Source organism: Artemia sp. Qi Xiang Cuo, chromosome 14 (genome assembly GCF_049724085.1).
Source record: "Artemia sp. Qi Xiang Cuo chromosome 14, ASM4972408v1, whole genome shotgun sequence".
Taxonomy (NCBI): domain Eukaryota; kingdom Metazoa; phylum Arthropoda; class Branchiopoda; order Anostraca; family Artemiidae; genus Artemia; species Artemia sp. Qi Xiang Cuo.
Genome location: NC_142807.1, coordinates 65211653 through 65232332, shown reverse-complemented (window position 1 = coordinate 65232332; position 20680 = coordinate 65211653). Strand labels below are relative to the sequence as shown.

Below are 20680 nucleotides of genomic sequence, written 5' to 3'. Positions count from 1 at the left end.
AATACCGCTCTCTAGGGCTATAATGAACGAGAGGTTGAGGTGGCTAGGGCGCGTTTTGGAGATAAAGGATGACAGATTGCCGAAGATTGTTCTTTTCGGCCAACTGTCTAGGGCTAAATGGAAAGCAGGTTGTCCTCGTCTGGGGTGGGAGGACGTCATAAAGAAAGATTTAAAGGAAATGGGAACTTCATGGATGGGTGTCAAAAGGGAGGCTTTGAATAGATTGGGATGGAGGAGGAACGTGCGTAGCTGTGATGACCTCAGACGGCTTGGTGCTGCGGTGAGTTGTTAGTAGTAGTAGTAGTATTAGGGGATTATGATTTATGGCTGCTATCAATACGACTCATATTACAGTGAATAGGTCTGATGGTAATTACTTAAATTATATTAAATTTGTTTATATTTAGTAATATCTTTATCAAAATAAGAACAATTTAGTTTTATACGGATCTGAGGACAAAGAGGGTCTAGGACTCATGGTGAATTTGGTGAATAGGTCCCCCCCCAGCCATCAGACTCCCTGTAGTCATTTTCTCTCTGTTGACAGGAAAGTAAGAATCAAACGAAGCTTTTGTCTGTCGACATTTTTCCAAATATGGCGTTGAATTCCTCGTTTCTGTCGAAGACGATGTTTAAAGGTTACATAAAACGTACGAGGTTGGACGCAACATACTCAGTTCTAGAAGTGTGAATTTCGATTTTGGACGGAATATCTCATTCGCATTACAAAATTAGAATAATATCCTTATAGGCCAAGAAGCATTTGTGGGGATGAGTGATTTTATTTATTGAATGGCTTTCGTTATTTTTTTTTTTAATTTATTTGTCTATCTGAAACATGACACAATTTTGAAATTTGACCGAGTGTGGTAGTTCAATTGACTTTTAGTTAATATTAACTATTAATTAAGCCCCAAACCTGGAAGACTTCTTGAAATTCAAATATGACCAGAAAAAATGTCGACTCAGTTGTTTAACATTTTCCGACCAAGTCAAACAGATACTTGGCCTACTTACATTTGAGAATTCGCGCATATGCTTTAACAAATGCGAAACTTGGACGTTCAAAAAGCTGATTTTTTTTTTTGCGGAAATTTTGATCAGTTGCTTTGAGTAAAAACAATTAGGTATTGGGATTATGCAGTTTGGGGCTGAAAATAAACCTTATAATCACTAGACTCTAAATTTTGGTCAAATTATGTCTGGTAAAACACGAGAAGAGATAGATTTCTCGTGGGTAGCATCTCGGTATAAAAAATCATTTTATTGAATACATACGAACAGTCTATACTACCTTGTCTTGTGTAAGCAAGGCCATTTACTTAGCTGCTTGCCACCCATAGTGAATATAAGCATGAAGATCGCTTAATGTAGTGTTTTCGGCCGTCTATAGTTTAACCTCGACACTGTCCAAATATATTTTTTCTTTTTAGAGGGATCATCAACAACAGAAAGTGAACATAGTTACAATAAGATTGACTCTGAGAGGACAATTTGTTTTGCATCCATTTTTCGACTCTTCTTGTCCACATGGCGTGATTTGAACGTTATATTTTTTTCAGAAAGTTGGATATTTAATTGTCTTAGGTTTTAGTTTGACTCTGTGATATTCCGAGTGCACATCTAAATTTGCATGACGATGGCTATCAGATCTTTATATATTTAGTACCTTATCTTTTATTGTGACCAGAACCACCACTGATCGGCATGAACATGTAAGGGCGTTTGACAATAAAATCGCTTGAGCCATAATAAGATTCAGCAGCTGAAAATAATTTTCGTTAATTTGAACGACATCATTTGGTTAGATTTCGTTTTGGATAATATCAATTTCGAGAAGTGTTTCTTCATATTTCCTTAGCCTTTAAGACAATGTCTGGACTAGTGGAAAGACTTCCTCCAAAGGAACGGTTCCATGAATCCAGGATTTTCTTTTGCAAGAAATATAGATCTCAACTAAGAATTGGAAACTGCTACAAAATGAACCAGGGGCCGATCTAGAGCAAAATCTTGGGGGGGGGGGGGCAATGTGACAAAGGTTCCAAAAATTTACCAAATTGACAAAATCATTCTAAAAAGAGTGAAAACAGAAAAAAATACAAGGAGAGAGGGCGCACAAAAACTCTTGGGAATCCCCACACCTCCGCCCCCTGGATCCACCAGTGAAATGAGCACTTGTGGAATTTCAAAACAACTAGACTGTGAAAATTTATCCATGTTTAAATGAAACATAATATTTTTAATTAATTTCATTTTTATGTTCCTGGCCACCCTCAGGCCACTCAGCGTGTCCCCAGGTGGCAATAGGGGAACGTCCTACAGATATGTAGGGTACCTCCATAGGAGGCATGGACCGAGGGAGGACCTTGTCCCTGGGGTCCATAATAGAAACTGGGGCACCCTCGACCAGGGTCATAAATACAGGCGGAGGAGGAAGAAGGCCCCTCAAATGTACACTCAAAAGGGCCCACTGGTTTGTCAACAAGTCCCATGAGTTACAAAACTTCTCCCAGTAATGGTTAAATTACATGGTGATGCAGAACACCATCGCCGGAGGATCCTCTATAGGAGGACAACTGCGGCAGGGCGTAAGATCCAGATCTATGGACAACAGCCTCTGCAAAGGGCTGCCTCGACCCTTTCGGGGTACCTGCAAGACTGGGAACCTTGCGGTCAACTCTATTCCCACTTGAGGAGTGGCACCCCTCGAGGAAATTATAGCCTAGTAAACGACACAGCATTTGCACGGAATTCTGACTAAAGGACAATTTTTCTGGGCTTGGTATGTTTTGACGGGCGTCTTGGGACTGAAAAACTTCTTCCTAGCTACTTTATCTATTGTGGGCGGCCTCCCCGTAGTAGCATAATATTTGTAGGCATGAATACATAATGAGTCGGAGGTAATAGGCTTGAGATTGTCTGTGCAGGATTTCAACTCTTGTTGGTAGAAGAGCATCGTCAAGTGCTGAAAACCGTGTTGTGACCTAGATGGACCCAGGATTGCAACAAAACCTCCATTCATGGAGGTCCCAGGGACTTATTGCTGTCCGGTTCTAAGCCGGCTTAAGCACTTCGGTGTAGACTTGAGAAGATATGTGATCCCCGTCCTGCACTGGCATCCGGGATCATTGCTTTTCCTGAGGCGAAAATAGTTTCAATCATTTAAAGAACATGAAAATTGGAACTTGGAATGTTACGACGTTATAAAATGACCGTCGTATCGACATTTTGACTGACGAATTCAGATGATTTGAGCTGGACTTATTAGGAGTCTTAGAAACTCATATCTCAGGGGTAGGAAGTATAAAATTAGGTGATATAGAATTTGTTTACTCAGACATGAAGGATGGGGTATATAGACAGGGAGTAGGGCTCATGATGAATAAGGAAGCTGCTAAGTCTTGTTTAGGCTGGGAAGGACTTAATAATAGAATACTAATTGCTCATTTTATGACTAAAAAGTTCAGAGTATCAGTTATAATAGTATACGGCCCTGTAGAACCAACCGACGGAGATACTAGTGACTCAGATGAATTTTACTTACAGTTACAAGAGCAAATAGACAGGGTCCCAGGTAGAAATATGATGTTGTTACTGGGAGATTTTAACGGCCAGGTCGGTAGAAATAGGGATAGACGGTATCCTAGCCTAGTTAAATTTTGTGTAGGAATAGAAAACCGTAATGGTTACAAGCTGTTGCAATTTTGTAGATATAACAATTTAGTTATAACCAATAAGGTGTTTGGTCATAAAATGGCTCATAAGTTAACATGGTATTCACGTGACGGTAAGACAGCAAACCTCATGGATTATTTTATTGTAAACTGAAGACTGGCAGGATCAATACAAGATACTAGGGTATATAGGAGTGCCGTTATTGATGTTAAAAGTAAAGATCACCATCTAGTAGTGTCAAGGGTTAATTTAAAGCTGAAATATCGGAAGGGTAACTACCTCTCGGGAAATTATGATGTTGGTAGACTCCAGGATGAGAATTTGAGAGAAACTTTCCAGGAACAGTTGAATACTAATCTTAAGAGTTCAAAATTCGATAATGTGGAAGATGGTTGGAATAATTTTAGAAAAATAAGTTGTGAAGTTGCTGAAGACGTATTAGGGAAGAAAGCTAGAACTGCAGCTAAGAATATTAGTGAAAAAGCTTTATCTTTAATGGAACGGAGAAAGGACTTGTACAAGAATTATCTGAGTGATAGATCATCTAAAACAAAATGAAAGTAAAAAAAGTGTAGAAAGTATTGAAACATGAGCTAAGGAGGTGTGAAGTGGAGGCCATGGACAAAACTACCGAGAATCCGGAAGATGCAGCTAGACGGCATAATAGTAAAATACTGTACCGGCATGTTAACAAATTGAGAGGAAGTAGTCAATCCGGAATTGGCCCAGTTAAAGATAGGAATGGGGCCGCAATTAGCAATAAGGAAAAAACAAAAGAGAGATGGGCCGAACATTTTGAGAATTTGCTTAACCAAGATAGAGTTGCAGGAAAAGATATAGAGGAAAATGAAAAAGTTTGTGACGCCTTGGATGTGAAGGAAGATTTGTTTTGTGAGGAGGAATTAGCAACAGTACTAAAAGGATTAAAAATAATAAGGCTCCGGGTGCTGATAGGGTGGTAAATGAGTTTCTTAAATCTGGTGGCTCGGAGGTTAGAAATAAGTTACTGAAAATTATGAATATGATTTTTGAAAAAAGGGAAGTACCTAATGATTTTAGGAAAACCTTAATTAAGCCACTTTATAAGAAAGGTGATAAAAGTGAGTGTCGCAATTATCGAGGCATTAGTCTGGTCTCTGTAGGTAGTAAATTTCTTAGTAATATGTATGTATGTATAAATTTATTGCCCATCATAAATTTAAAATACAACACTGATGGAGTATAAAGAAAGAAAATGGAAAAAAAACAAATACAAATAGGGGCAATTATATGTAAGAACAAACCTATTATCAAAGACGGACAATTTCAGAGGTGCTTTCACCAATAATCTGCCTCCGATAACTCTCATTTCTTTTCTGTACCGCGGACACTGGACTTGCAACTCCATACCGCAAGGATAGTGAGCTGTTATTAGTCCAGAGAGGCGGCCTTAGCAAATATTTCGCATACTTGTAGAAACACTTCCGTATACCCCTAATATCTGAAGCAGTAAGAAGAGACCAAAATGGTGCAAGGGCAAGTAGATGCGGAACAGCAAATGTATTATAAATGCTAGCTAAGATACGGCGGTTAAATTTAAACTTTAACGCAACTAGTAAACCATATGCATTCCTAGCTTTTCTGGCTAAAAAATCTTTAAAAAGTTAACGCGGGGCGCGAAGATTTAACCCAATTGGTACACCAAGATACGTCAGTGTATCTTGTGCTTTAATAACATGTTCACCTAACTCAATATTTGTCGGGCAGTCTGAACGGCGATTGAACACCAGGAACTCAGTCTTACTCTCATTAAATCGAAGACCAATGCGTTTATACTCCCTATCGAGAAGTCCGAAATTTTCCTCAATTCCAAAGGCTATTCTATTAGTATCCCGGATTTTATCAGCATAGTTAGCTAGTGAAATATCAAAACCATTAAATATACACGTGGTTAGAACTTTCTGTTGTGGCACAACGACAGTATTATTAAACAGGGGGGGGGAGAAGTAACAGTGCCCTGTCTAATGCCCTTTTTTACTGAATTGAAGGAGTGAGTTCCACCGTACCAGGTGAGATGGTAACCTTAACTTTGGCATTTAGCTTTTTATACATATCACGTATCGATTTGATGACAGAAATATTGACTCCGCGCTTATAAGCAGTCAAGAAGATATGTGGATGTATACCGGTGTCGAAAGCTCTAGATACGTCTAACCCGGTAAAATATACTACCTTATTATTTTCATGAGCATGTAGAAGTAAATTAGCAATCAAATGGTGAGCATGGTAAGGGCCTACTCCTTTCTTGAAGCCGAATCGGTTATCCGGTGTATAACAATTATCAGATATCTAGTCAATAATTAGTGACTAAAAAACTTTGCACAAAATTGGTGACATCGTAATTGGTCTAAAAGAAGAACATTGGTCCTTGGGGTTTCCGCTTTTTAATACCGGGTTTATTACTTCAGTACTAAACAAATCAGGAACTATACCACAACAGAATATCATCTGAAAGAGTAAGGTCAGATGCTCAATCGGGAGAGGGGACCCACATCTTAGATGCTAAGCACAGAGGCCATAAACACCACAAGAATTTTTCTTTTGTAGCTTAGCAATGCATTCAGTAACCGCAGATCGAGTAACAAAAAAATTGATCTCATCAGTTGATTGGCCTAAGCAACCATCAAGCTCCATTTCATATAGCTTTGACAATTAGGGATCAGACTCGGAAAATTCACTTTTAAGTAACCATACCACTGGTCACTGTTAATTTTGAAAGCATTATAGGCTTTTGAATTATCTCTTTTGAGCATTATGTACTTCTAAAAAAATATGATACTTTTAAGATAACATGATTAATATGATACTTTTTAGACTGAGAGATGCCGTTGACAAAGCTTTAAGAGAAGAGCAGTGCTGTTTTAGAAAAGGTGGACGACGCATCAAACAAATTTTTACTCGTAGGTTGAAAATTGAGAACTGTCTGAGTTGTCAAACCCCTATGGTACTTAATTTCATAGATTATGAGCAAGCGTTCTATGCTGTTGATAGAAGAGCTTTGGTAAAGGTTTTATCCTTGTATGGTATACCAGACAAATACATTAAAGTGATTACTGCTATGTACGAGAATAACACTGCTGTGGTAAAGGTAGGAAATGAGGTTAGCAGCTGATTTTGTATTTAATCAGGAGTTAAGCAGGGTTGTGTTCTATACCCTTTTGTATGGATCGATTTGATTGAACTTATCTTAAGGAGGATGGTAAAGGCATTGGGAGAATACAAAATCAAATGGGGAGGAAAAACTCTGGTGAACTTGAATGTATACTGATTATTTAAGCATCCAAGATGAAAGTGTGAGCAAAATGAAGGAAGTTGTAGAAGTTTTGCGAGTTCAGGGTGCTAGAATTGATTTGAAAATTAATGTTAAGAAGACTAAGTCACTAAGGCTAGGAATAAGGATGAAAATATGTCGTTGGGTAATGAAAAGATTGAGCAGGTGGACAGCTTCACATACCTTGGTAGTATTATTAGTAAAGATGGCGGGAGCAGAGAAGATGTTAAAATTAGAATAGCCAAGGCTCATGGTGTTTTTTCACAGTTAAAAAAAGTTTGGAAGAATAGGAAGATAAGTCTGCAAACCAAGATTAGAATATTAGAAGCTACAGTGATCAAAAAGTGGAAAAAAAAGCGGATGAGGATTTGCTAGATGTTTTCCAGAGAAATTGCTTAAGGATTATTCTGGGTACCCGACTGACTGACCGTATTTCAAACAATAGGGTATACGAAAAATTTGGTTCAATACCGCTCTCTAGGGCTATAATGAAAGAAAGGTTGAGGTAGTTAGGGCACGTTGTGCGTATGAAGGATGACAGATTGCCGAAGATTGTTCTTTTCGGCCAACCGTCTAGGGCTAAACGGAAAGCAGGTCGTCCCCGTCTGGGGTGGGTGGACGTCATAAAGAAAGATTTAAAGGAAATGGGAATTTCGTGGGAGGGTGTAAAAAGGGAGGCTTTGAATAGATTGGGATGGAGGAGCGTGCGTAGCTGTGTTGGCCTCAGGCGGCTTGGTGCTGCGGTGAGTTGTTAGTAGTAGTTTTTATTCCCTATTTAATTTCACAATAAATAAGTTTAATAGTTTATATTTTTACCTAAAATGCATTCTATTTTCTTTTATAATCTATTAAAGTAGTTTGAGGTATGGAGCCTTCAACATAAATTTTTTTTTTTTTTTTTTGTCGCAAGTTAATTCCTAGAACAGTCCTCTTAAACAAAGCTTATAGATAGAACTAAAACAAGAAGCCCAATATTGGCTAGTTTTTGCCATCACTATTATTGTTCCCGAATAGAAGCCAGATTCTGCCTAGTTTTCGCCTTTGATCCAATTGTTACCGAATGGAATCCGGATTCTTGCTAGTTTTCGCCATCGCTCCTATCATTCCGTTCTAAGAAAATAGCGCCACTTCCGGTTAGCATTGAAATTTCTCCGAATCTGACATCTCCCCTTTTTTCTATATCCATCGTAGAATTAAGGCAGCTAAATTGTCAATACGATCCTGGCAGACTCGAGACTAAAGCAGTAGTTCCTTGGAACATTCTTCACAACAACCAAGTTTCACCAGGATACTTGTGGATATGAATATTCATCCAAAAGCTTTATGCGATTATCAGTTGGACTGTGGAATAGTTTCAAGGTACTGGTGTTTGATTTTGTAGTATATTTTGAAGTGTTGCTTTCAACCAATAAATTGTTTTGACACCAGACTTCTCCATGGGCGCCCATAAGGAAGGGGGGGCAAGAGAGGGCGCCAGCCCCCTCCTGGCTGAATGATACTGCCTTATTTTTGTTCTGAGATTTCTATCATATAGCATTAAAAGTGTCAATTAGACCGGGTTTGCCCCCCCCTGGAATTCAGCTTATGGGCGGTCATGGATTTCTCCCACCTTGGAGTCTGGTTGATTTTTAAATTTGATCAACTTGGTGGAAGTGATGAAAGACTTGAGAGCCAAGCCATGATTAATTAGAGTAAAGCCAAGACAGATAGCCTCTATGAGAGGCAAAGCTGGCATAACTTTTTCAGAGTCACATAAAAATGTTTTATTTCCCTTATTAATGATAGTCTTTCATCCACCCTAGGGTAGAACTAAGGTAGATAGGCATAGAGTAAAGGTAATTCAAAAAATTTATCAGTTCTCTGAGACATTTAAAGGCAACTGGAAACACACAAATAATTCAAAGATTTATGACCGTCCATGTCCACAGGACCTGCAGGCAAGCGGGAGACTGAAACTGTTCATATTGTATAAGCTTTGCCTATTGGAAAAGCTCAGTTGAATCGCAATGGGACTGACTGAGATTTTTGGGTTGACTCTTGACGGGCAATGTCCACTGGACTTGTAGGCAAAACACTTTACTAAGGTTCTTTCAAACACCTTAAGTTTTGCTTATTGGGAAAGGCCAGCAGAATCGTAGCGGGACGACCGATATTTTTAGGTTGACTCATGACTGACAATATCCACTGGACTTGTAGGCAAAACTGGGGACTGAAATATTTTCATACACTTTGAGCTTTGCCTTTTGGAAAAGCCCACTGGATTTAATTGAAAACTTATGGTCACCAAGTTGCTTGAACTCGCAGGGCGAATGAGCGACCTTGATTTTTCATATTGTAATGGCTTTTCGAAGCTAAAAATTGTATAAAATTTGCCAGATCACAATGGGAAGATCTTTGATATCAACTAAAGTCTAAGGGTTCAAGGTTCTCAAGGCCCGTAGTTAATATAAGGAACATAAAAACTATTGCCAACAAATTATCACAGCACAAAGTCAACCAAGGCCAACATAGCTGTGCACGCTTCTCCTCTACTTTAATCTTTTCAAAGCTGAACTCTTTACCCCTTTCCATAATGTTCCAATTTCCTTCTAACCTTTCCTTATGACCTCTCCCCACATCATTCGGGGGCGTCCTGCTTTTCGCTTGGCACCAAGTGATTATTTAGGACGATAATGATCATTTGGATGGTGAAGTACTATATACACATAGCACCATACTCAAGGACCACTGTAGGACCATACTCAAGAGTATATTGGTTGGCTGACATTATCAGAAAAGTTAAATCCTATCCGAATAGCTAAACAAACAGGATCCAAACCAAGTTATTTTTATACAAGAAACCAGTTTATTACTAATTAACTTCGACAAAAACTTCGTAATGGTTCTTGACAAATAACTTTAAAAAATTTCTTGAAGTGAACACAGAATAGAAAAAATTCAATAATAAATATTAAATTTATCAGGAATGAAAACACAAACTCATTTTATAAAACATCCAGACACTCATCCACAAGATGGCGTTCATTCACCAATGAACAGTTATACAAAATTTGTTCTCCTAAGTCAACTGACTTTCACAATTCATCGTGATCTTCGGATTTGGATTCATCCTCTTCTGCATCCTCCTCTATCTCTTCTTTTCTTCCTTCAACTTCTTCTTCTTCCTCTTCTTCAATCTTAAAGTTAAACAAAACGAATAAGTGGGAGAAACAATTAAACAGATGGACATCAAGTTTTGCTCAAAGCTAATAACCCAAGCCAATCAGGACTATGAATTGGCCTGAATCGGTCGATATTATCTTATGAACTTAGAGTTTGAAACTTCATAATGTCTTCTATGGGTGGCATTTCATATGTTTTCCTCAACTTTATAGGCGATCTTTCGACTAAATTTACTTGCCCATAAAGTGAACCGTAGGATTTTAACTTATTCTTATCAAAGAAAGTGAGGGAGGGAGAGGGAGAGGGAGGGAGGGAGGGAGAGAGAGAGAGAGAGAGAGAGAGAGAGAGAGAGAGAGAGGGAGAGAGAGAGAGAGAGAGAGAGATAGAGAGAGAGAGAGAGAGAGAGAGAGAGAGGGGGGAGAAAGAGAGAGAGAGTGGAGACAGAGAGAGAGAGGGGAGAAAGAGAGAGAGAGAGAGGGGAGACAGACAGAGAGAGAGAGTCGGTGAGGATTAAGGGTTATTAGTTATTTTTATAATCTGAAATTACATAATCTAAATCTTGGTTCTATTTCAATTCAAAGAATATCTAGCACGTATTTATTAATATTTTGTAACTATAGACATAAAATCAACAATATGTTTCTGAAAACTAGTATACCCACAAAAAACAGACTAGGTCGAAATCTGACATTTAACTTTACTGCTTGTTTGATCCATTTTATCTTTATCTCACTTTCTTTGTTGTTTTGACAGATCAATAAAAGTTTATTTACAGCAACTCTTCTTTCATAAGTTGTCTCAGACTTAGACAAAGGTTTACCCAGACGATTGGATGTTCAGCCCAAATTGAAAGAACACAGGCTTTGTAGGTACAACTATAAACAAATTCTTAAGGCCACTTTGTCTGGATAAATATCTTTGATTGTACAAAAGCAGTGTAAAAGAGCCAAAAAGGCATACACAAACGAAGAGAAACGGAGCCAATGCATGGCAACCACCCAAAAAACCGAGCCTCGCGCGCACATCCTTGTGACATCTCCTTTCGTCAGTGACTAGTTGGCTACCGGTGGGCAACTCTTGCAAGTGGCTAATCGGTCGCATCGATGGCTACTACTTAGCCAACTCTCGCATATCATGACAGAAGTCTTGTCAAGAAACACAATGCGCTATCAAACACTACTACAAGACAAGCTCGTTCGATATCCTTTTTCAAGACTTGTTTCTTCGTCATTGGTACGTTTGGACTTAAATTGTACATCTGAAGTGACAGCTGGTTAGATTTTGCCAGCATTATTTAATAAATATCTATATCAACAAACCTACTTATTTTTTTTGCCTGATCTGATGCCATGAAATGCCCTTTGTCGGACTGTCAATTTTTTTTATCAGTCCTTTAAGGGGATTCGATATCTTTACGGATCATCCTATTTCGTCCATTATAAACTTTTTTTGTTTGTGGCCAAACTACTTAGAATGATTGGACGATCTTGCCATAACTTGTCGAGCTTGGATAAAAGATCTTTTTGACAGCTCTGGGAGCTCCCTATGTCGCTATTTGCTTCAATTGAAAACCTTATTGACATAGGGAAAATAAAATTTTGATGTGTTTTTAATCAAACTTCCTATTTAAATCAAAAATTCTCAATAGCTATCAATGACAGCTAGTCTCCTGGGAGAATTCGCTAATGGACCCGTTGTCTTTGAGACAGTCAACCGACGTTGAAACTCACAAAATGATTGTTAAGGTTTCGAACCCTCTTAAGTATTCTTTGACAAAACATTTCTTTTAGAACCATTAAGTCTTAAGCCTTGTTTCAGTCATAAGCTTCCATTGCAATTTTTTCTTTCTTCGATTGCATTTTTTAAATATTTATGCATATAAGCCCATAAAGAGATAGAGGAAAAGAATACCTGTTCCTCTGGTGATATTCCTAAGGTTTGCTTCATCATAGCCTCAATGGATTTGGCGAAATCAAGTGTGTCCTTCAGCATGTAACCAGAACGCAATGTGGCTACAGAGAAAAAAACAAATTAACACGGAACAAATCCCTTATTATAAAGATCCAAAAAAAGAAGAAAAATATATGAAATTACAGGGAGAATCGTACAAATCCTGAGATAAAGGGAGAGGGGGGCCGAGTCTCTTGATTTATCTACATAGTTGAAATTGTAATACAATTATAATAATTTGCATTCTGATCTGTGGACAATTTCAATCCTCAGTAAAAATGTGAAAAGGAGGGCAACGAGACTAATCATCATTCCTACACACATGGAGGGGGGGGGACCACACCAAAATTTAAGTCCTTGGTGGCACTAGACACAAATTTTAAAATGACTACAATTCTTGTCAGGGAATTTAGGTCTAGTAAAGACCCCTGACACGGAGCTAGATTCACCATAAAACCTGCACACAAAAGAGGGAGGAGCGATTACTCTGGAGATTTTGATTCTCCGTTGAAGTAGTTCAAAAAATCAAAAAAGCAGCCTAAAAACACTTTTTTGTTTTTCGGCTCTCTCCCCCCCCCCTCTCCATCCTCTACGAGAAAATAAAAATAGAATCAAGCTTTACCAGCAAAAATATTTCAAATCAAATTTGATAAGATAGTAAAAAAATATAACCTGTAGGTATTGCGAAAATACGACGAGTAAAAACAACAAAAATACGAGGACATATAAACTCACTTTAAATACCATAGACGATAGTTAAAAAGAAATGAGGAAAAAAATTAACTAAATACGAAAAATTATCATTAGCAGAAATTAGTCAAAGAAATATATTTCTCTCCTTTTTTACATGTCTGGCATAAAAACAATGCATGATCTTATGGGCCTATTTTACAATCTATCAAACTATATATTGTTCTAATCCCTTGTTTGTTTGAAGTAAAATAAATTTACTTCAATTTACAGCTAAGGGAAAAAAAATATACACCATGGCAAATTTAACTCGCCTTCTTCTGCACTAGCCCATACCGTAGTCTGATAAGATCTTCCCGAAAATGTACACAAATGCGAACACTTTTCAAAGTCTATCACAATAACTACTAGTCGATTTTTTGGAAAATTTTCGAAAATCGAAAAACTACTAGTCGATTTTCAGTAAAAAAAAGAAGCTTCTGTTGCACTTGCTTCTCCTGAAAATTTCCTAGTTGCACTCATAATGCCCCCTCTCCATTATTTTTGAAGTAGAGTAGCATTACCCAAGTAAAGGGCCAAGACCCTTCAAAGCATTATAGTTTTTTTTTACAATGAAAAGGAATTACAATATATTTTGACAGAAAATAACAAGGGTATGCCCTATGTTGGTAGTATTGTAGCCTACCAGCCCGTTTTTCTACCCCAGTAATGAGCTGTACTATCAATGTATACAAATGTGATCTTTTGTGTTACACGATTTTTTTTTCTGTAACAAGAAGGGACCTATCATCCTGCAGCACTATATAGGCTTATACCCAGGGACGGATCCAGGATTTTTTTAGGGGAGGGGGGGAGGGGGCGCAAAATAGGTTGATACAATAACAAAAATAGGGGGGGGGGGAGCGCAAAATAGGTTGATCCAATAAACTTGCGTTAGGAGCAAGTTTAATTAACGCAAACTTGAGTTAATTAAGTAAATTACTCTACTTTAGATTATGCTAGGGGGGGGGGGGGCTTGTATCCGCCACTGCTTATACCGCCACCCCCTTCCAAACCTTGTTCTATACCTAAACTTATTTAACTCATTAGTAAAATCGGCACATAATCTTTTCTTAATCTTTATCATATTCTTATCCTGATGTTAATTAACCTTAATTAGCACCTCAACCTTAATCACAATCCTTTACAAGTTAACTGAAAAAAAAAATCGGGGATTTTCGATAGTTTAACGTCGTTTTGCACTTAGTCCTAATATGTTTCGACTCTCACAGTAAGTTGGAAAGTTCCACCTTGAAAAGATCGTCTCAGACACCTTTGCCCATGCAAAAAAAAAACAAATGAAGCCAACTTACCTGTTCTGAACATCATCAGGGCAGAATCTTTAGCTACTGGATCACTTGGGTTATCTTCAACTCGCTTGAGTAGCTCTTTGATGAGAGGGTGTCTAGGATTGATTTCCAATGTCTTCTTCTGCGAGAGGTAATAGCTACGAAACAAAAGAATTAAATAAAGAATTGGACAGAGAAAGATATAGAAATTTTTTTCTTTCAATGGAACAGAGGAATTGAAATTTTTATATTTTTGATTTTAGTTGGTCCTTTAAAAAAAGTTTGGGGCCTCAAAAAGTGTATTTTTTTAGGTTCTGGTTTTCATAATGTCCACAAGAGCAACCTTGTGGGATGGTGGACTACCCATACTTCTCCTGTATGCATATGTGACCCAAGTCACCGGCAAGGCCGCACCCAGGATTTTTTCGGAGGGGTCTTACTCAAAGATTTTTTTCGGGGGGGGGGGGGGCTATATAAAAAAACGCATAAACAATTTGCTTATATCCATTTTTGTTACGTTTTTACGAGTCAAACAAAGATTTCGGGGGGGGGGGGGGGGAAAACCCCCCTAACACCCCCTCGGGATACCCCCTTGGGCCCCGGGGCAAAATTTTAAGACCCACCAAAAGGGTCTAAAACCTTATATAGTCACTTCAACCAGACAACTGATAACTTATCGTAGAACCAAGCCCATCTAAGCATACTCATCCTCCCTCCAATTTCCTGAGGACTTTAAAACTTTACTTCCTCGCATGATGTACTACTTTTTGCTTTACCCCAGATGGATTGAAACATTTAAACCAACCCCAAAAACGATGCGTTAGATCCAAATTTTTTGACAATTAGGCGAAAATATTGGCAAGTCTTTTCTTTATAGATGACTATAGATCGCAAAAACAGTAGCATCTATTGCAAACTGAAGCAAAATTCAAGAAAAATTAGATTTTCGGTTGAAGTATACAGTTCTTATTTTGTCTTCTTTAGTTTTACCCCAGGAATGCTTACTTGCGTCAGCTTTCTTTAAGTAATATTGTGGATATTTAGAATCTAGCAACACAAGCTCTTTCGGAGAGGATTATAAACATTTTTAGACCCGTATTTCGTCTAATTTTCTCAGAGCAGGACCTACAATCTTGCAAATAACTCCCTATATTGTATTATTTCTGCTCGAATCGTATCCAAATATCTAAACTATTCCCAAAAGATGCAGTATACTAATCATGTCCTAAGCTTAACTAATAAAAAAAAAGTGCTTTGTATCACATTTACCATCCTTCTTCTAATTCTGTACCTATCTTACTTTATATTTACAAAATGCGTTTTAATTTTCATTTACTATGAGCTAGAGGTCGCTCTTTACTATCTCACAGTAGCTGGTGCAACCAAAATATTTGTAACATAATTCGTTTTTAGTGAAGCGCCAATGACGGAGAAGGCTTTAGACTTTTACAGCTAAGGAAGGGGGCAGTATCCAAAGTCTTGTTTGCAGTGAAACTTACCCTCCCTATAGTCGGTGAGATACAAGCGGCCAATAGACCATCCGAAAAATAGGAAGGGATGTTATAAATTCTACCCAAAGATCAGTCAGTTGGTTTTTGGATGCTTACATGAGAGAATCGGTCTTCTTTATTTTATTTTGCCTAAAGGCAAACCATTATAACTAATTACAGAGATTGCACTCAGTCAATAGGTTTCATTAAAAAGTGATGTCCGTTTTTGCACGTTAAATATAGGTTTACGAGTCTCACAGTAAATAAAAATAACAAATATAAACAAATTCCAAACCCACGTAACATGGCAATGATATGGCCTAGTGACTACGTTAGTAAATGTGATTTTTGGGTAAAAAAAAGTTACTTGTGAGGCAAAAACATCCATGATTAAAAATGACATTATAGTAATTAAAAAATCATAAATTTTAACTACATATCGTAAAAAAAAGAAATGACCCACATTATTGTGAATCAAAAGCAAGAGAAAAATAAGGCAATAAAAATTAAAAAAAAACTTCAATTCAATGATTTGAAAACTGAACTCCAAAAACTAACAAACAAGTATGTGTCCAATAAGAGAGTCATACTTACTCCCGCCATTTACCCGTGCCGCAGCCATTTAAACAATTGCCTGGCAAATACTTGCACTATCTGCCTTGGCTTTTCTCTTTCTACAATTAGCCACATCTTGATGCAACCTAATGTAACATGACAATGATATGGCCTAGTGACTACGTTAGCAAATGTGATTTTTGGGTAAAAAAGTTACTTGTAAGGCAAAAACATCCACGATTGAAATTGACATTAAAGTAATTAAAAAAATACAAATCTTAACTACATATAATAAGAAAAAGATATGACCCATATTATTGTGAATCAAAAGCAAGTTAAAATAAGGCAATAAAAATTAAAAAAAAACTTCAATTCAATGAATATTTTCCCGACTTTCTAAAACCATTCGTTTTATACGACAAGACGGAAAAAACAAAAGATATTACTTTTTGGTAAGCCAACATATTGCATTGACTGTGACATCAGATGCTCCAATCCACTCACTATTGTGAGCATATAGCACATGAAAAATTAAAACGGTTATATTAAGAAAGCGTCATTCCTACAGCCAGTTCCTGCATTTGTATGTGGCAGTTCCTACAATAGTAGATGGTAGTAGTAGAGCAGTAAATACAACAGCTACATGAGCAAACCCCTATCATTCTTTAAGTTGAAAACAAAACAAGACAAAAAAAGAGAAACATCACTGCTTCCCATTCGAAAGTAATATTCCTTGTTGCTCAAAATGGGGGATCGTAATTCTCCTATGCGGGGTTTCCAACCATGATGATTCCAATCGTATAGCTTTCATTTTGATCTGACACCATTTTCAGGGGGTTTAAGGCACTTTTTCAAAATTCGGAAATATTTTCTTTCGAAATAAACTTTTACTATTAAAATTAGCCCAAATAAATTTGGTAAGGCCAAGAGATTTGGTAAGATTACTTATCAAATAACAGTTAATGTTACTTGAACTTGAATCAACTTCCAACAAAGATTCTTCTTCACTTTAAAATTTCTTTCAAAACACGTTTTAAATTTTCCGTTAATTTTCCTGTCAAATTTGGCTGGAGTTCGTTCTTTACTAGGTTGCAGCTAGTGCTGCAATCATGACGGAACAGGGAAGTAATCATTCCCTGTTAAAACAAGAAAAAATTTGCCTATTCCCCCTTGGTGAACTGAAGTTAACACCATTCCTTAATAAAACATATAAAGAGCAGGGGGCGTCGTTTGGAGGTGGCAGTGGGGGGGGGGCAATTCCCCCCCCCCCAATAACGTGGACAAAAACAATTATACATCCCATGCCCTTCGACCATCCAGATATGGACCCCTCTTGCCCCCCCCCCCCCCATAAAAATGCTGGATATTCGCCCCTGACAATGAGAGGAATGCTTTCTTAATAAAACAGGTCTTCAGACAACTCAAATTGAAACTCACTCTCTCTGAACGTCGTTAGTTTTTGAATGAGTCTGGGCTGTAATAATCCTCTGCATATTTGCCGTCCAACCATATTTAGAAGCAACTAAGGCGCATGGAGTAGAGGTCAAACGGTCGCCAATTTCAGCTTTTAAGATCTAAAGCAAAGACAACACAGTAAAGCTAAAAGCCCACACAATGAATAATAAAAAAACACGACAAATTAGGAAAAGAGACAAATGAATAAATAAGAAAACAATTAGCAACAAGTAATCTGATATGATGATGAACAGGCTTGAACAATTTCTAGTCTGCCTGATTACAAACTAGGCCAGTTTAGCATTATAGAAACTTAGCCCTTTTTTGACAAGATAGTTTTCCCTGTTGTCACACATGCTTTGAATTGTTCTGCCACCCTGCATTTATTATCCAGACGGCCAAATTTTCTACAAAGCTCCTGAAACTTAACTTTTTAGGGCTGCGATTAAAGAACTCCTCCCGCTACCCATCCAGGATATCCGTTTAATGTACTAATTCATAAAAACTGACAAACCAAGCACATGAATGCTAAGGATTTGCACAAAAACAGAGATGTTTTGTGTATCAGCCCTGAAAGAGAGTCTATAACTTATATATGTGTAGTTAATCTTTAATTTATTACCCTTTTAAATAATTAAGTAAAATTAAAAATACTGTTGGGAAGCGAGGTGGGACAGAAGGAAAGGGGAATAATTGACGAGAAAAAACAGAAGACTTAAGAAAGTAGAAGTGACGAAATTATGCCTTGTTTGGCTTCACATGTCTGTTCAAATAGTTCGCTTTCTTTTATATTTAAGGCTGAACAAGTGAAACAGCGACACTCATGGACAAAGCGAGGAGAGGACAAAACAAAACCAAGCATATCAAATCCCACTGAGCGATTCTTACTCTCTTTGCACATCGTTTTGTTTTTGATGCGCGTTTGATGTGGCAATTCGTTCCATGTTACCAGTCCAACCCCATCTGGAGGCAACAAGTGCACACGGGGAGTCACTAAGAACACTCGATAATGTTGCTCTCAATATCTACGAAACATTAATCAATGAAATAATTTGACAAGACTAAATTAAAAAAAAACACATCAAGTTTATTATGCAACGCTACTGTAACATTCCCCTCCTTTTTTGTCGTACTGATATCCCATGGACAGTTACTACTAAACAATATGTTATATGGCTTATAGAAATCATACACATCATCTTACTGCTTAAAAGTCGAAGAAACTCTGATTTAATCCCAATTATTTAACACTTTTTTCCCCCCCCTCCCGCCGCGCGTGTTTGCCATACTTACCATACTTTTTGTCCCGATGAAATAAAAGAAATGTTTGTTTTTCTTGCAGGGAAATAATAAAACAGCACACTCTAGACAGGTATTAAAAAATGATGTGTCAAACTATTGACAGAAATCATATAGCATATCATTAACAGATTCAAATTTAAAAATACACAATGTATAAGACCCAATTATAGAACCCTTCTCTAAACCCGTCCCCTCTCTATTTTTGGCCTACTGAAGCCAGAAAACTCACTTTCTTCGCTGGAACATAAGGATTTTTTTTTGCCCTTGAGAGACATCAGAAAATAACAAGTTCTGGGATAGCTACTAAAAATAATATGCTATAAAACTAGTTAAAATTATACACACTATTTTATTAATCAAATTTGAAAAGACCAAGAACCTTTTGTTCTATAGATACAAACCTTGTTACTAAAGAACATTTTTTACACCTTCCCCCATTTTTTTGTTCTGTTGAGATCTTAGAAAAAAAAATGTTCTACATGGCTACTAGTAAACAATGTGCCATATTGCTCGTAAGAATAATACAGGTCAATTTAAATGAAGTGAGTTTGAAGGCCTAGTTCATACAATTTAGTTATTACAAAACAACTTCTTCAACCTCCCCCCCCCCTACCTTTCCGTTTTCTTCTCCTCTACCGACATACAGAAAAATATAAAAGCTTCTTTTTTTACTTTTGTAGAATATTAACTATTCCAAAGCGTTTAGAGTTCAGCGAAGAAAACTCATTTGTGCTTTATTCACGGTGCATTCAAGTTCAGACGAACAAAGAAAACCAGCGTGACATCCTTAGGGAGTTGAACATTGTTCACGCCTTTGACAGGTAAAAAGACTCCGATTAAAGCAATTATTCTAAGAATAGGGCTTAAAGTCAAAGATTTACTCTCTTGCACTGGATCATCCAGTAGAGTTACAGTACATCCTTGATTTTTGTACTCCCCCCCCCTCATCGTGTCGGTAGTTACGATTTGTTTCGGGAGAATAACATATTATAGATGGCTACTATTAACAATGAGCTGTATGGTTTATAAAAATGCCACACCTCAATTTTCCAAAGCATCCCCTTTATTTTGTAGCATGGTGAACAAGGATTTCCTTAATGGCCTGCCACTAATTTTGAAAATTAAATGATTACCAACTGAATGGACGATTCACACATGCAAGACACAAGAAAGAACGCCAGAGGGAAGGAGGTGGGTACTTGAGACCCATTACCCCCATCCCCCTCAGGGAGTTCAGAGATTTAATTACAATTTTCAAGTAACTTTTCATTTTTCATGTGATTCACCTGCTTTTCAGAACTGCTTTTTAATTGTCCCTGCCCCCTCCCCTTCAAAGGGAATTGTGGATTACGTGCCTGTCTCAAAAACATTGCTTCATGAGATAAAGAGTGATCAAAAATTTTATTAATTATCATCATGAGAGGATTTGATAACCCTCAAAAGAGTCTGGATATGATTCTCTGCGGCACTTATCAGGAGTGGAGCCAATTTCCCAAAATGAAGTAAAAATGGCAGCAAAAACTGAAAAATTAGCTATTCGGTACCATAAAGGTACTATATAGTACTAGAAAAGTACTTGGCCTGGGGAGGGGCAAACCGAGGTCTGGGAGAGGCAGTCACCCTCCCTGCCCCAGAGCAAATCAAGCCACAGAAATAAATAATTGTTGACTAAAGATTTTTCTTATCGAAACTTATTTACAAGAAGAAACTAGAAAACATGCAGCCAAACCCTTATTTGAAAAAAAAAAAAAAATAAATAAAAA

At 37.5% G+C, this 20680-nt stretch overlaps 1 protein-coding gene across 2 annotated transcripts in view; it reads right to left on the bottom strand.

Moving 5' to 3' along the window:
- Positions 1 to 9807: 9807 nt before the first annotated feature.
- The window catches only part of Gp93 (heat shock protein 90 Gp93), a 54325-nt gene continuing 43452 nt past the window's right edge, over positions 9808 to 20680 (bottom strand). Inside the window, exons 12-15 of one of the 2 annotated variants that reach the window (XM_089100450.1) lie at positions 18504 to 18640; positions 14140 to 14273; positions 12059 to 12159; positions 9808 to 10161 (exon numbers count right to left, since the gene is read on the bottom strand). In XM_089100450.1, the coding sequence (XP_088956576.1) occupies positions 10060 to 10161; positions 12059 to 12159; positions 14140 to 14273; positions 18504 to 18640 (474 nt within the window). In that variant the 3' untranslated portion in view covers positions 9808 to 10059. Of the gene's footprint in view, positions 10162 to 12058; positions 12160 to 14139; positions 14274 to 17597; positions 17735 to 18503; positions 18641 to 20680 lie in introns of both variants that reach the window. The other variant, XM_089100449.1, reaches the window with a different exon arrangement.